At 36.8% G+C, this 18,084-nt stretch overlaps 1 protein-coding gene across 1 annotated transcript in view; it reads right to left on the reverse strand.

Annotated features, from left to right (window-relative positions):
* The window catches only part of LOC104529133 (propionyl-CoA carboxylase alpha chain, mitochondrial), a gene marked incomplete at both ends in the record, with an annotated part of 179,698 nt that overhangs the window by 92,747 nt on the left and 68,867 nt on the right, over window positions 1–18,084 (reverse strand). Inside the window, 4 exons of the mRNA XM_010173337.2 lie at window positions 2,083–2,158; window positions 2,972–3,040; window positions 8,131–8,205; window positions 9,774–9,917. Of these exons, the coding sequence (XP_010171639.2) occupies window positions 2,083–2,158; window positions 2,972–3,040; window positions 8,131–8,205; window positions 9,774–9,917 (364 nt within the window). The remainder of the gene's footprint in view (window positions 1–2,082; window positions 2,159–2,971; window positions 3,041–8,130; window positions 8,206–9,773; window positions 9,918–18,084) is intronic.

Below are 18,084 nucleotides of genomic sequence, written 5' to 3' on the forward strand. Positions count from 1 at the left end.
GAACATTACAGATAAGATAGTTTCTACAAACTGCCCTCTCAAGCACCATTCACGCTAGGCAAGAGAAGAAATACTTTAATATTCATGAATGTTACATTTTAAATAAACCCTGACAAGAAACTACCAGCTATGTAAAACTACACAAAAATTCTGTTGGTTTTCAAATGGAAGCCACTGCTCACCGCAACTAAAAACATGTTCTGGAAATTCAGCTAAGTTGAAACCTGTGGTAAATTCAAATTTGTCCTTTGTAATACTTTTTAAAAAAATACACATTCTCCCCCCATAGTTCATTTATTACTTCTTACAATGTTTTTAATAGATTAAGAGGTTTTTCACAGGTAGAAATGCTACAGAAATATCAGGTATGAACATTTAAATGCATACATGCATGCTAATAAAAGACTGTAAAAATATCAAGAATGCAAATTAGTAATTATATGTAACATATATCCTTTGTAGGTATCTGTAGAACTGTTATTAGGTACATATACATCTGTGTAAAACACTTAACAAACAATTAGGTTCCATCCCATATTATAGCACACAATAAAAGATCATGCTCCACACACAATTCCAATATTCTCATTAACTGAAATCCTTCTAGCATAATTTTCTATTAATTCAAACTGAGTTTGAATCCAGAGCCTGTCTCCTTTGAAAAAAAAAAAAAAAAAAAACATAAAAAACCCAAAAAAACGACCTCACATCAGTCTAGTTATATTGGTATAAATTTCTCTCTCGTAAATTTACTCAGCTGATATACAGCAGGGGTTTACACCAGCACATTGTACTGCAGTAGCCTAACGGCTCAAGTTGCACCAGCACAAATCCACTTTAGAGTTATGCAGTTCATTTACAATGGCTAATCCTACCACCTATCTAGCTACACTGCAATAGGGGGATGCTCATTTTCCCCTAGATAGATAAATCTTTCTAGCCTGATATGGCATCTACATTATTCAGCAGACAGCATTAAAGCCAAACCAAGTTTTATATAGAAACACTCATATGATTGCCTGCTATATGAGATCTCTCCTGCTCCTCCTCCCAGCCATTCAGAGGAGGAATTAAGTAAGTGTTCCAAGTCTTCCTCCCATCTCAAACCATGGAAAAACTGGTTCAGCAACCAAAACAAGGAACAAAAGCAGTAAATCCTCCAATAGTTTCCTTCCTGCCTACCCTGGTTCTTCAAGTATACTGACTAGTAATGAAAAAAATTCACCCAAACACTCACACAGTTGAGGAGTAAAATTAAGATTTTTGCCACACTACAGTTCCTTTCTGTAATCATCCCCAGGAAAAGAAAGGATAAGAAATCAAATTTTCTCCCTCTTATCCACGAGTTTTCCTTCCTGTTTTCAGTAAGATACAAAGGAAGATCTAAAGATTTCTCCTACACAAACCATGACTTCCGTCTCTAAAACTTAAGGAGAGTTAAAGGGGTGAGGGTTGATTCACCCCTGCCGCTTGGAAAGGCCAGAACAGCTACTTCTCCTAGGCAGTCAGTCAGCAAGAGCTGAAACACATTCTGATCAACAGCCCACATCTGTATTTGCTCAAACTTAAACAATTACCTTGGAAATAAGGAATATATATACACAATCAAGTACTGCATTGTGATATTATTTGACCATAACCAGTGTATTAACTGCTATAAAATTGCAACTACTTTAAGTTCCTTACAGTATAGTAGCCTTTTTTTTCTTCCACAAAATAGCAAACTAATTATATGCTACCATTTTGTGAAAACTCTTAGGAGTTTAAGGAAACAGTTTAAATATTTATCTCATAATATTCAAGCAAATTCAATGGAGGGAAAAAATGAAGTCTCTTTAGATTTGATGTATCTTCTCAGCTTAATTAACACAAGCTGTCTCTCCTTTAATTTGCACTTAAGAAGCAGGAACTTTACTCAATTTGCTAATTACTACATTTTCAAGCTGTTTTCTTGAAATAGATGGCAGCCTATCACACTTGTGCAACCTGTTGTAAGGAACCTGCTTTGGCAGGGGGGTTGGACTAGATGATCTCTTGAGGTCCCTTCCAACCCCTACAATTCTGTGAAATTTCTGTAGTTACCTCGAATTACATAATTGTCCAAAGCCTCTTCCATTCTTTTCAGTGCTTCAGCCCTATTAGAGCCATAGGTAATCAGCTTAAAGAAAAAAAATAGTATTTAAGTTACCTTGAAATGAGAAAATATTTGTCTCTAGATTCTGAATAGCATTTAAAATTAAAATGGTTTGTAGAACATCTGCAGTCACAAAAACATTTCTCCTACATTACTGTATCTGTGCTTCACAAGTTCTCCAAAACATCAAGAGAAAACTAAGATCTCTTAACCCATTCAATGAAAGAAGACTAATCACTTATCCTACATAGAGCATCTCACCAAGCTCTTTCCTCTTCTTTAGGTGCAGAGAAAATCAGACCAGAGGTTTAATATCTAGTTGATTCTCTCGACTTATAATGCACAACTGACTTCTAAGATATAACTGTGAATTTTTTTGACAAGTGAAGTCTGATCATAATATTTTCATTTTACCAGTATGTTGCCAATGAATAAAAACTAATGCTAAGAGATGCTATCAACCATTTCTTTCCCTGCTTCTTTCTGGAAGCAAGAATTATTGACATTTTAGTTCTGGCTAGGTTATGTTAAAAAAAGAGAGAGACTGGCAGCACCTAAGTCTGAAACTAATGGCTTCTGTTTAAATCAGAATCAGAAACTGCAGGACAAATAATTACAGTATCAAAAGATAAGAAATTTTGTTTAAAAATGACACTAAATTTCCTCTACTCCACATCTCCCTTCACTTTTTTCATATTCCATTGAGGAATGTTATGCCTAGCACCTTTAAAATACTGATTTACCAATCCTTTAATACACTCTCCCTCATTTAAAACATCTATGCATAAGATCAGTGTTTCATACCTTTAGAATATTGAAAAATAATCATCAACTCACTTTTGAGATCATAGGATCATAATAAATGCTAATATCACTTCCTTGTTGTATGCCACTGTCAACACGTACCTTCAAAAAATAAGAAGAAAAAATAATTATATATTTGGGGAAAAAAATATTTCAACATGAGATCAAAACTACCCAGAAGGCTGAAAACATAACATCCATGAAGCTTATCACGTACATTTTTTTCCCCTGGAAGAACTAGAATATCTATTTGTTTTCAGAGAAGCTGAAAGGGGAGTTTTGTCTTCCACCAGGAAAAATACTTGCAAGTTATTGTCTCTTTTAAAAGAAAGAGCTCTTGACTATCAGCTTCAGCTGATAATCAAAATTCTCTTTTGTTCTCCTAGACTGCATAGTAAACACATTAAATCTGATCTAACAATTTAGGCTGTTAGACACTCTAAACTTCAACTCTCAATGTATCCAATTCAGTTTTAATCCCTGTAATAAAATGCAGTTGTAATTATTCTCCTGACTGACACCTGGCATGAAGGATGCCCCTTATAATCACATCCTTTCTGCATCTATATGGAATCGAATCCCCCGTGTTCCGCTACAGCCCTTCCAAGGGCTCCAGTAAGAATGCAAGTAGGGAGCATTCAGCAGGGACTTTGGAGCTCTGCTTATCAGCTCCATAGGAATACTGATCCTGTGGTTTTCATGTCTGTAACACTTTCCTTTTCTGCCTCACCCTCTCAACTGTAAAACATTTTTTTTCTGTTGCTGCTGTTCCCCTGAGGCTTTAATGTTTACACAGCTTTTTCCATGGCTTTGCTTTGTAGGGACACAGCCCCAATTAAAGCTCTGTTTCTGCAATATTAATGGAAAAAAATAACACAAGTTCAAAATTTTCTTTTGAAGAAGCTGATTGCTGTTAACCAGCCAACAAGTTAGTTAGTATATTGCTGATTCTTGTTTTCATCTCTCAGTTTGAGTTCATCACTGTAGCAATGAGGTTAGCCATATAAAACTTCTCAAATGAGCAATTTCTTGGGGATAAATATTTATTAAATTGCTGCTTTTGAGCACTGGAATCTGAAATATTTTTTTAAAACTAATCAAAATAACTTGAGAGTGATAAACGCATTCTGGGGATCAAAGCTGTTGAAGCAGCATGGCTCCGATACACTGCATTGTGAAGGGGGGTGGAAAGAGGGTCCTGGAATCTCACTTAAATCTTCACCTGTGGGAAGGAACCTTTGTAATAAACAGCAGCTCATCTGTCTGCAGCAAGGCAGAAAAAGGTCAACGCAACGGCTGTTAGGCCTTTAATATTTTAATTTAGGCAATTATCAAGGGACCACATGTAGAACCTCTTGTCTACAGAATCCACATGAGGGCATGATGATGACTTTATTATCCAAATGACATAAAAAGATACCCTAGCAGGTGTACTCACTTTCTCCAGTAAGAAACACTGTCTGTCCAGTTTTTATGACATTATGTTATTTTTATTTATAAAAAGCATATATTATTCATATATATATATGTATTTATACTTATATATTTATATATTTTCTTGCATATTAATTTTTATTTGTGTAGCATATTTATTAATACATAAAGGTAGCAGCACTTCTGTAGCATTTTTATCGCATCTTATCTGATATATACCCATATCAGGTATATTTAACATTAGCTACTGATGAGAAGGTAGTTCAGACACATCATGGTTACAGAAGAAACATGCAGTGTATTTCCCAGCTCTCCTTCTTGTAACTGCTAAACCATCCTTCCTCCCAGGATGCCTGCCTATATATAAAGTCAATGCATACATTCTCACATTCAAATCAGAAAAAAATAATTTACCTACTGAGTCACAGATAAGTCTCTTGCCCGTAATATTTTTGTAGTATATAATAAATAGATATATAGAAGATGTATTACCTACATAGTCCGCACATAAAGGAATTATACTGTGACTTTTGTCTCCGAAGTAGCACCTATAAAGCTATTACATACAAGTGTTCAGGGGTGCTTTACATACACATATACGTGCATGTAAGTATTTATATATAGAATATTTTAACAAAGAAAAAACATATGAAAGGTACATAATTTGGACTCAGAGTAAGCAGGTTAATCAGACCTTGAAGTTAAGGTAAGGCTTCTGAGGCCACTGATTAGATGCTCTGCATTTCTTTTGCTACACAACATACATATCACTATGCAATTTACACTTTTTCTTAAGTACAATATGCTGAAAAACAAAAGATTACAGTGCTAATTGAAAATTCTTTTAAAACTACAGCATAATTTTTTAAAAAAAAATCTGGATTCCGCTGTAGAAGTTAAATTTTCATAAAATAAACTCAAGACAACTAAAAAATGACAGCAGAAAAGAAATACATTTACCATCTTCAGTTCTCTCTATGGTGCTTACATTTTCAGAGCCTGATAACAGTAGGTGATGTTATAAACTATATGGTGTGACAGAACTTAATGAATATTGTATGAAAAAGAGACTCTAATTTAACAGATACTCACTATAATGTGCTTAAATCACAAATAATAGCAATACTTCCAGCATTTACTTCTGCTTAGCATACTTCCTTTCTTTTATTCAGTATTTAAAATACCAAAGGCTATAGTTCAAGATCCTACTGTATCCTATAGCTTGTTGGTATTACAGCCCCCAACACTTCTATCATTGCTGTACTACCATTACATGTTATTACACTAGGACAACAGTAAACTGAAATAAAAAAAGCTTAAGAAAAGCATAATCTATGTCCCAGTCCTGCAATGAGCTATTGAGCTATTAGTGGATCAAATTCCACTTACCAACACATACAGGTTTTAATATTTCTCAGTTCTTTGCCGTATGAGTGTCTTGAGTTTTCTCTTTCTGATAAGTGTCATTAAAAGACCAGAGTGCCAACCACAGCTGCAAAGAGCAATGTTGGAGCTCTTCAGATATAGCAGTACATTTGCTATGTTGTGTAAGAGCACTGAACATGAATGCTCACCATCATAATACAGGTTTTTGTGGCTACCTATCTTAAGCTTCATTACCAAAGATGAAAAAAATTGGGTATTTAGGAGTACCACATTCTAAGAAAATTACAGACTATGACACAAAAATAGCCAGTATATTACTATGTATGACTTAAAAAAACCTGCAAAAAGCCATGCACACCAGTTCCACCAGCTTGAGCAGCTGACACAGGCACAGGTAGACACTCACAGCTAATCTAAGACACAAGAAATGAATTGAAAATACATTGGGCAACACATTAGTCGTAAGCCAAGCTCGCTGTGACACACTACAAGTCTTCGCTAATTTTTTTTTAAGCCAACTTGTTGACAATGCTAAAAATCTAAAATGCAGAAAACACACTGTGGCACAATGGGCCTGTAATGCCAAACTTTTTTAGTCATATTAATTTTGTTCTTAGCGGCATGACATTCTCAGGAGAGAAATTAGTTTCACAGTGACAGAAAATATGTATTAAGACACCAAACGATGAGTGTCTACATAAAAATAGCTGTTCTATTTTTAATACAATAGAAGTAAACAGAAAGAGAACAGCCTAGACACTCCATATGAGCTCCTCAAACCATTGCTCTGAAGCCTCCAGTGTAATTAAAATTTCTTTCTTCAGTACCACGATGGACCACATGAAGCGATCCGGCATCTCCCACCCTTCATTTTCAATTCACCTCTCCGCCTAAGCACAACTCCCAGCCCACCCCGTCTACCTGACAAGTGACAGCCCAATCTGATTAAATGCTTGCAAGGGAGGGGACTCATGGGCCTCCATGACAGGCCAAAAGTGATCACCATGGAGATACATAATTACAGCTGTCAACGCATCTACTGTCCTGCTGGCATCAATTTGATTGCTCCCAGCAATAATGATAGACAAAGCTTAGTGTGCACTCTCCTGCACCCAATCACTTTATCTATTCCGTGGTCCATTTAGCTGACATGCAACATTCACACAAGCAAATAACAGCAGCAAGCAGAACATTTAAGGCATTTTAATTGTTTTTTCTTTGTACGGATGGCTCACAAGCGCAAATGTTATTACATAAAACTCCTGCTGCAGCATTAATTGAAGAAAGATTTGGTGGGACAAAGACTGTAGGGGGTATAGTTTGTCCATTATCACTTGTACTTTCAACAGGTCTCACGTTTGGAAAATTGCAAATTGCAAAAACTTGCAAGGGCAAAATGTTTGACATCCTGTTAGCTATTACAACATGGTGAAAACTTCTAACAACCACTGGAGTATTCATTATAAATTCTTATTAAATACATGCTTTGTTTCATTAAAAAAAAGTTTAGATACATCCAATGATACCTTTTCCCCTCATCTCCTCTTTAAGATCACATAATGCCTTTTAGATCTTCACAATTTTTTTCTGCTTTCAGGCTTTGAACACAGCATGAAGCCTTAAAGACCAGAAAGGGTCAGGTCCCTTTGGAAAGTACACGGGCAAAAACAATTTAAGAAGCAAAATAAATCATATATCAAATAACATCTCCACATTCGAGATTCCTTTTGTAATCTTTCACTATTTTCCGTGCAAGCAGAGTGAATAATCGTATTCACAGATGGTACAGCCTTGGCATTCCACTAACTGACATTGTCATGTATATGTGTACTTAGGACTCAGACTATCTTGATTTTAAAGAAAGGCAACATCCTTGTTCTTTACATATAGCAGAAAACACTGTTAAACAGCTGTTCCATATAGTTAAGACTGTCTTCTGAAAAGTGTAATAATAGCTGTAACAAATTTCCTCTTTGAAGTCTACAAAGCTAAGCAGAAAGCACTGCTAGGTTCTCACTGGTGCCTCCAGTTCTCTGCGCTTAAAGAGCTAACTCAACATTTCACTGTCCTTTCTAATCACCATGCTATTTTTACTAAATCTGTGTTTGAAAAACTTAAGCTGAAAGTTATAGAATGTAACAAAATATTTCAACATATAATGGTTTCCTATTACACTGAATTCAAACATTTTAAACCCAGTTTGGAACTGTACATTCTCAAGCAGTTTTTTAGGTTACACAAGTATTGCCACGTCCCGTCCCCCCCAGCAAAAAGCTGGAAAAAAGGCCCAATTTACAAAGCTACTCAGTATTTATAATCTGTCTAGAAAAGAAACACTCAGATCCTATGAAAACCAGAACCAAGTTACTTACACCTGGCACATGCAATGGTTCCTGATACTGAGACAGTTTACCAATGGATGGCAAGCCAAATGATTTATAGGGGTCCTGAAATAAAAATTCAACACGAGAGAGAATTAAGCTTTTACAGATGCAGAGAAGATAACAATAAAAAACTTTAAGTCTTACAGAAACCACTGCTGGAATAACTTGGTTTTCTTCCCCAGAACTACTTGTGTTGAAGTACATTTCTTCATCCACCTACTTGGGCAACTCCAAATAAACAACTGGAAGCACATAAATTATCTTTCATCATAGTCAAAAGGCAGGAAAGAAGTGCTCTGCACATAGCTACAATACACCACCAAAATATAGAAAGATGACATTTTCATGTGCTACATTGTGCCTTGGAAGAAAGATGGGAAAGTATTCAGAAAGGTGAATTTGAGAAGAGAGTGTAAGGAAAAAATTTCAGAGATAAGAGCAGTTAGAAATTCAATTATCTTAAGAAATCAAACTGACCTCTATGTCTTCGGAAATCTCCTACATAATGCAATACCAATATAAACTTAATAGGACAGCAAAGAAATATATGGCCTACGGAATAACCAAACTGATGGGAAAGCAGTTGGATCCATTACATACGAATGTGAAGGAATCTCCATTGAACAAACAAAATAAAAAACCCAAAAAGAAAAAAGAAAAAGCGCCCAACCATCAGGTCCTCCAGGGTAAAGTCTACTCATACTCAGAATAGCTTCCATGCCAATCACAGGGCGTATATTTATTCTTTATCAAAACAGTGCTTATAATTTGTAAGCAGTAGAGTATGTTAAAGATTATGTGCATGTCATGAAGAGAAAGAAAAAACAACATGAAGTATGATGCCCTGTGCCACAAGACTCACAATGGTTAAGAGCAAAGGAAAAAAAAAATCTCAAGGTGCTGAACTATTTTTGAAAAACACAGTAACACAGTTTCGTTCCTCAAACAAAATGAGGGAAGCAAAGTATCATTTTTTAATTAGCAAATCTTGATTTTCATGTATCAAAATGACAGCAAAAAGATGTTACCTTGAAATGTCCTAACCATGCTTGAAAATGGGTTTTATATTTTAGTAAGCTTTATTAAGGTGAGATAGAGAGTCATACTGTAATTACAATGTTATTGTCTTGGAGTGCACTTTGAAAGTGTGTCTTGTAAACTGTAGTTTCAGAAGATATGTAACTTGCTTTTTCAGCAACCTATTAAAATGTTTTAGTACAACAAGAAAGATTTTGTTTGCCATTGAATTTCAACTGTCTTTTTAAGACAAGTTGCAAGTACACCAGTTAAGAAACCTGGAAACACTGGTTAACTGAAGCAATTAACTCTAGCACTACATCATTAAATGTGAACAAAACATATAGCAAATGTCCTTAGAAATAAACCTGAACTACCTCTTTTACCACTTTTAATTTTGATTTTCAGAAAAAAAGTATGTTGAAACTAATGTATTTGAATTTTTAAAAAAATCTACAATTGTACAAAAGCTCATTAATCCTTTGTGTTACATACTCCAATTCATGAATTTCATATGATATTCCTTGACTTCACCTTGGCATCTATTCACACCTGAGTATTATTACTTCACAATTCAACCACCTACCCTCCCCTCCCCATTACCACTCATTTACCTCAGCATAAACTCGACATTCAACCGCCCAGCCGTTGATGGGAATATCAGCCTGTTTGTGCCTGAGAGGGTAACCCTTAGCAACACGGATCATTTCTTGGACTAAGTCCAGGCCAGTAATGCATTCTGTGACGGGATGTTCAACCTGCAAGGTCAAGAACTGTCAGTCAGTAGGTAACAAACAACCAAAACAAAACCAATCACCCTCCATAAACAAACACAGGTAAACAAGAAATCAGACCAGTCAAAGAATGGTCAAAGAATACATTTCCATCTTGGTCTTTTTCCCACAAAAAATTTCTACTTGACAAACTCCAGCAACAACCTTCTTTGCAGGGAAACCCCATAAAGTCAAATAATTATCAGATTACAATAACTAGGAGCAGCATACAAAAGGAAAACTCTAGAGAACACCTAGGAAGGTTTGGGGTTTTGCAGAGTGCAGAGGTGTGGGGTTTTTCCTCCCCCCCCATCATTTATTTTACAAATTCAAATGCACCTGGTGATGACGAGTTAATTTTTCTTTGTTCAGAAGCTTTTCTCATTCAATTTGGTTTTCAAGAGACTCATACTGTAGCCATAAATATATTTTAACTGAAAATCTCAAAGTAGCTGATAATCAACCCATTCTGCTACACTTAACATGGCACATACAGGAGCCGCTTACAATTTTCCATAGAACTAGCCTACCCTAAATCTCACTCATTCGCCTGCTTTCACTAACCTGTCCTGACAAGCAACCAGATTAGCGTAATCTTGCATCAGCGCAGTGTAGCAGAAATGAGCAGATGGATCCTTCAATTTTTTTCCCCCCTCCAGACTTATCAGTTTAGTGCTTAGCATGCACAATAGCTGGGCTGGACCAGCAGAGTCACTCTGCACTCTCAGCAAATTGCTGCTAACGGCTTCGGATGCTGCTGCCATGGGAATACCCGTCGTTCACACTAACCCCGGCATGTGCGTACAAGCATGCACACATGTGTGCGCATATGCACATACACGCTTTTTCCTTGAAACAGGGATGTAAATGGACACGTTTATTAACTTTAAAAAAACCTTTTAACTAGACACAGTAGAGCAAAAAAGCACCTAAAGACAGGAGGGCACACAATATAGTTGAAGTAAAAGGCATACTAAAAGCATGTTCCTCATCCAGACACAGCTGTAAGACTTCCCATATAGAAATTATTGCAGAACTGCCATTTTTGCTATCAAATGTTTGTATTCCAAGGGCCAAAATACCTTACAAAAAAGCATTTCACAACAGTTTCTCTATTATAAGGTGTCATACTATGTACATTTTGTGCCACAGTAAAAGGTCAGTGCCCAAACCACTTGCCTTTCTTCCTTCAACTACTCTAGTACTAAGGAAAACATTTAGTCATTACAATAATCTTCCAGCTTACTAGAACAAGAAGAGGCTTTGGTCTTTAAGAAAAAAACTTTGTAAAAATAAACAGATGGCATCCATAATTAGCCCTGTGTGTGCTGCGAGTTTGTTTAGAGTTTCAACATTTTAAGACGTTTTGACATAATTTTAATGACAAATCATCACTGAAACAAGCACCTAGTCTTTGAAGGATAAAAGTGACATTGAAATGGGAATCTGATTATACAGTTTAAGGATGTACCTTTGGGATTCAATCTTGATTCTACCTAACACATGATATTCTCCAGTATGTCAAGCTTAATAACAGTATTTGGAGAATCTATGAAACATCTCAGTGTCCATCCTGCAGTGCTAAATTGAAGCAATTCAATTTCTATGAAGACTAAGTTTCTATTAAAACTCCTTCAGTTTTAACAGGAAGTTACTTATCACACATTCATATTTGGACAACATAACTTAATAGCTTATTTTGGAACTTAAGTTGTAAAAAATTACCTTAGAGTTAGAATACGTTTGGCATTCTAATGTTCCAGATAATTAATACACATTTGTGGTTTGTTTGGTTTTTTTTTTTTTTTTTTTACAGAGACTTTTGCATTATTTAGTTATACTGTCATTTTTCTTGGATTGCAATTGGCATTCCAGTTTCAATAGCTTCATTGTTGTTTTCCGTTTTATTGTTGATGATCAAAATAGGATGGAATGTTTCTGGAAAGAAAAATATTTTTGTTGTTTGGTTCTTATAACTCACAAACATTTATTTAATCCATTCTTCAATACAGATCTTTGACTTGGTCAATATTTTCTTCTGTTTCTTCAAAATACTCCCTTTGTGTCTGCACACAAAACAGCATTCAGCAAATATGATGAGGAAAATTTTTTGAGGAGTTTTTGGGGGGTGGGGAGAAGTTGTTCTGCTTTCTTTTAGGACTGTGCTTCAACTAGTGCTGTTTAGGCATAATGTAGACAGTACCAATCATATCACTAATCCTGGGGTACCAAATACATTTAAAATGCATTTTAGCATATATGAAAGATCAGATCACCAAAATGGGGCAGAAAATTTTAACCCTGAAATCGTAATTGACTTATTTGTAACTTTAGCATTGCAGTGAAGTGCACAGCTCAAATCGCACTTGTTTTAGCATTTGTAGTTTTCTTTTGACAAGGGGAGGTGCAGGAGAAGGTCAGTATTTTTAGCATTATATGGAATATACCTCAGCATATGTACAAAAGAGCATTTACAAAGCAGTAATGCCATATCCTGGTTCAACAAGCACCCTGCAATGAGATTCTGGAGGTGCAAGAATCCATCCACAGAGATACATGCAGCATCTGAAATTAAAGCTCTAATCTTTACAAACAAAGCAAGGAAGGATGGGGGTAGAAGTGAAGAAGTTAGACCTCTCTCCTCCTTCCCCTCCAGAAAAAAGAAAATACAGGCATCATCACTCCCTTCTTACAAAAGCTCTAGAATAATTGTCACAGCTATATGATTAAGGTAACTGTTGTACCTATTCTAAAATCACTATTAAAAGCTAGGCTTTAAACATTTTACTCTGTTCAGCCTTCTACTTCAGGTGTCACTTGTTTTGCCTGCCTGTTGTAGTTTCTTCTATTAAGTTTAAGCTATACCTCTTCTCCATCAACAGTCTTAACATCCATAAACAGCTAGTAAAGTCAAGGATTAAATTTTTAAATAAGTGAATGCAAGGATGCTCACAGAGCCAAATCATACTCAATTGTTAAACTCTTCTGGCTTTGGGCCATACTTAAGATTTTTGTAGTCAGTTGATCCAAGATCTTGCCAGTGAAGCCCCAGTCAATAAGGCAAGAGCCAACAGCCGTATGGTTATATGATAGTGGGTAAATTCACACATTATCTCTGTCCTTACACAAAGGGCAAAACCAGACATGTCTGCAGCAAGCAACCTACAGACCACAGCTATATCAAGGCAGCTGTACCTTATTCTCAACAGGACAAGCAGAAAAATTGATCAGTAATAACTCTTAATTAGTTAGCTGCTGAAAGTATCACCTTTACTACCAGTTCCTTTACATATACCAAGTCTGGTTATAAACAATGTATAATAAATTACTTAAGCACAACACATACTACCTTTAAAAAGTCTTATTCCCCACTTCCTGCAATCCACACACATCTTTCTCTGAAAAATGCCACTTATGTTCCTGCTTTCAAGTCCACAGAGCTGTAGCTCTTATGGCCAGCAACACCCATACAGGATGAAGGGAAAGTGCTTTCCTGTGAGGATGATGGAGCACTGGAACAGGCTGCCCAGAGAGGTTGTGGAATCTCCTTCTCTGGAGATGTTCAAAACCCACCTGGATGCTTTCCTGTGCAACCTGTTGTAGGGAATCTGCTTTGGCAGGGGGGTTGCACTAGACGATCTCCTGAGGTTCCCTTCCAACCCCTGCAATTCTGTGATTCATACTGCATCTGCTCTTCTTCAGACACTTCACAGCAATCAGCTTCCCTGTGAACATTAAAAGTCATTTTGCTTCCCTAACCTCTTTCAGTTTATACTGCAAGCAACACTGCTGGCAAAGCCTCTAATAAAATAATAATTAAGACCCAACATATAGATGGTTAAGCAGGTACAGAAGAGCTAAGGGAACCTGTAACATCACAGCCAGTTAGTATCTGTCCCCAAAACAGTATGGCAAAGCTGTTAACTCTCCTTCTGTTCTGTGACTGCCAAGGGTCTTAAAGCTTTACCATACTGGGGTTCATCCACAGCTACAGAAATAGTCATGCAATTTTTATGAACAGTTGGAGCTAAGAGTTAAATTAGCAATGACTGCTCCCCTTAAATTCAAGGGAATAATTACAGTACACATTTTTCTCAAGACCATCAAGGTATTCAAATCTAAGAGCAAACACTCCTGGATACTCTCACAGATTGCTCTCTTGCCCCTCTGTACTTAAGGCATCAAGTTATTCACACACCAGCTGGAACATGCAAGTAGACAGCAGCAGCCAAAAACATCTAAATTCCAGTAGACTTAAAACTACAGCCTATGTCACCCCTACTACTGTAAGTCCCTAGTTGGTGTTATATACTCCTTTACATTCAAATAAATAATCTCAAAACTAACTTTCAACACACACCTCAGTTTCCAGGAAACATGATTCACCTGGAATCCCATGGGCTTTTCTGTGGCAGCCAAATCCAGTATCAATTGACCCAAACCCATTAACTTACAGATGCTCCTCAGCCCCTTTATTTCAGTAAGCCTGGTTTCTATTTCAGAGAACTGAACAGCAACAAAGGTGCACACATGTTCTGCTCTTCAGGCATGCCAGCTTCCTGACTACTATGAGCAGGAGCACTCTGGGGTCACATCTTCTGTCCACAAAGTAGCTCACAACAGCCATGTATATACAGTTTGGGGGCATACGGTAAAAAAACAGATTTTCAGAAAGGCTGCTGGAGAACAGATAATGTTTGGATTAACGTACAGAATGAACAGAAAGCACAGGGGAACACATAACAGGCAGTCTCCTGTGTTGTCCTTTTCTATAGACATAGTATGTAATAGGAGTTGCTACTTATTTTCCAATTTATTAGTACATGATTGAAGAACTTGGTGCAACCAGAACTACAAAAATTTCCATAACTAAGATGCTCAGGTAGACTTCTTTTATTGTTTCCCAAGTAAGATGTTGCAGAAATAAAAACTAACGCACAGACATTTGGTACCAACAGCACAACTTGGAAAAAATTGTAATCTACTCCCTCAAAGTTACCTTTCGATAATCATTGATTTAGTTTTGTCAACTTTTTCTTTGCAAGGATTCGTTTCTATATTGTACTGGACAGACATGGGTAAGAAACTCCTTATCTAGCCTATTAATGTTGAATCTGTCTTTTCTGTGTTTTAAACAAACAGCACATACTTAATAGCAGCAAGTTATTTAACTCACAATTTCAACATAGCTTTTTTTAACATCCTGCACTGCAAAAAACCTCTCAATTCAGTAATTTGACACAATTTACTTTCCACTACATACTCCACATAAGAAAATAAAGAAACTTGCACCCACAAAAAGTACGTTTTCTTTCCTAAAGATACAACTCCTGCTTTCACTATATTTAGCAGCACTATTAAAGCCCTCTCAGAGTACATCGTTCAAGGTGGCTCTGGTCACAGTGCAGCCATTCTTGGGTTTTCTTTACATCAAATTCAACAAAGGAAAGAAACTAATGTACCCTTTGAAGAACGACCTTTTGTTTCTCTACTTATTAAAAATGGAGGGAAGCCTCCTTTTTTTTCTACTTTTCTAATAGTATTCTAAGATAGTTATGTGGTAATGTTGTCTCCAAGATATCACTCCATGCCCTGGCAGCACTGTTAATGGCATCTTTCAGATTCAATGACTTACACAAACAATGTCGTTCTCTTCTGTCAACAACAATTAGCAATGCTTTTCTGTAGTTCTTTTGGGAAGCCTGAAAAGCAGACAACCAGTAGCTACATAATGGAAGTTGCATTAGGAGGCAAGAATGTGGCAAAAATCTGGTTAACTGTTGTCGGCTGACCCTCTTGTGTGAAGAAGTGTTGTTTGGCAGCAAAATCACCTTTTCTTTCGGTTCTAAAAATGGCCATGAACAGCTGGTATAAACTGTGTGCAGAATGGATTCTGGTGGGCTTAGGGGACTGGTAATGGGATAAGAGACCTTTCACCTTTAGGTCAGTAGTTCAAATTCAGCCCAGGTTAGCAGCAATTGAAAGTCTTTACCATCTGACACTGTTCGTTAGCCTATTTAAAATGACTGAAGCAAAGTGTCACAGTAAAACAAGATTCCAGTATTAAGAAATATGAAGAGTCTCAGCAAACAGCAGAAACAGTTGCTTGAGACTTTACTTTGCAATCCCACCATTCAGACTTTGTAGAAATCTACTCCTCTAACTCCTGACAACCCCTTTCACTGCTCCCATGCTCCTGCCCACCTATCAATTCATCCTCCAGGCAGTTACACACACCAAGACAACAAAACCACCTCTTGCCATCCCATGGGTCTGCTACGGATACCAAAGTCACCACCTCTCTGTGGTTTTAGCTGGCAACCCAGACTCAGCTCATCACTTTGCTATTTATATTTTATTGCTACTGTTTACATAGTGGAGCTGCAATTTTTTCCAGCACTTCTCTCCTTCACTGAGCAAACGTGTAGCAGGTGCTGCCTAATGATGTGCAACCGAACACAGACACCATTAAGAGACTGTTAGAACCAGCAGTTTTTAAGCAGTGGAGGTCCAGACAACCACCAACAGGAGTTCTACATACTTCTAGACATTTCACAACTAGGTTTTTTATACTTTCATGAGTGGACAAACAGTAGAAAAGCCAGATAGAGACATGTTGCATGTAAAAATTCTTCCTCTGTCTTTTATACAAGAGCCAGTTTTGTAGAAAGACAAAGGTCTGGAATACATCATTTTCCAGAGGTCAGTAAAATCTGATTAAAACATGTAAGGAGATGAACAAAAATCTCAACACTGAGTAATGTTTTATGGGTGTATGGAAGTTTATTTACATTCATCTTATACCTTAGAATCAAGTTACTTTAAAAGAACTTGAAAACATTTACATAAAACAAATACTCTCTCTCCAATTATCTGTAAAATAAAAGCTTACAGATAGGCCATTCGCTTCCAATAAGTCTCTTACAAACACGCCAAAGTTAACTTTTAATCCCTAAAAAAGTTATGACAAAAATAATCAAACTCTCACATGGGGAGAAAAGACACTGCTACTCAAATTACCACATTTCTAAACTCCACTGTGCTGAATCCAGTCTATACAAATGATATTTTCAATAAGATTTCAATCTAAGCGAATTTGGTCATGTTTTGTGGAGGAAGAGAAATCTCATTCGTTATTTAAATTGCACAATGTGTGGAAGAGGCAGAAGGTTGGGAGCAGACCTGAGACAGAGGTACAAACCTCATTCAGAGCAAGTGCTCTCTTCACACTGCTCATTGCACTTTTCTCAGTTCTCCTCAAGCCAGTGAGAGACATTTCTCATTTCAAGGTACTACAAACTTCTAGAATATATCTTCCCTTTGCTGTCACCTATTGATTCACATGTAAGAAGCTTAGCCACACCACACACCCATCTATTAACAGATACTCATTTATTTACAGGCTGTAGACTCTCTCCCTATAAAGCCAAAGAACAACATTTCTAATCTTCCAGTGAAAAGCAGACAAAATTTTTCTGGTGAAAGCCAACATTTCTGATGTTAGTATGATAAGGAGATTTTTGACACAGTTTGAAAGTCAGAAAGGCTATCAGCCTAAGGGGTCAGAAACTTTTTCTTTATTTCAAAGCTCTTGTTTGGCTATTTTGGACTATGACTGCCTTTGATTAGGTTGATGACAACTAGGTAACACCAAAGCACACTGCAGCGTGAACAGCTATAAAGAATCAGATATTAAACATCCTGTCTGCCTCCACAATCCTAACAGTGGAAGGCTACCTGAAAACTCTTCCAGAAGTGCCCTAAATGACAACATACAGAAGTTCTCTTGTAGCCACTAGGCCAGCCATTTCTACGTTTTCTTGTGAAAAGCAAGAATAACTAGCTTTGCCATGTAATTATCCAGTCTCTTGTCTCATACTTCTCAGCTAGCCTCTGAAAGATGGCAGTGCAGCAGATACAACAAAAAGTATTGCCAATAACAAAGAATAAATCATCCTAGCTGAATCACCTGGAGGGAGTGAAACATCTGTAACAGATTTGTGTAGCATACAAGAGCCACAAAGGAGCTGATTCACCAACTTTTTTCACTTTTCAACCTCATATTATATTGCAGCAACACTTGAAACAAAAATTAAATAAAATATAAGCTTCCCTATAAGGTGTTACTCATACTTCTTTGCAGACCTGTATA

Source organism: Antrostomus carolinensis, unplaced genomic scaffold (assembly GCF_000700745.2).
Source record: "Antrostomus carolinensis isolate BGI_N321 unplaced genomic scaffold, ASM70074v2 scaffold238, whole genome shotgun sequence".
NCBI lineage: Eukaryota > Metazoa > Chordata > Aves > Caprimulgiformes > Caprimulgidae > Antrostomus > Antrostomus carolinensis.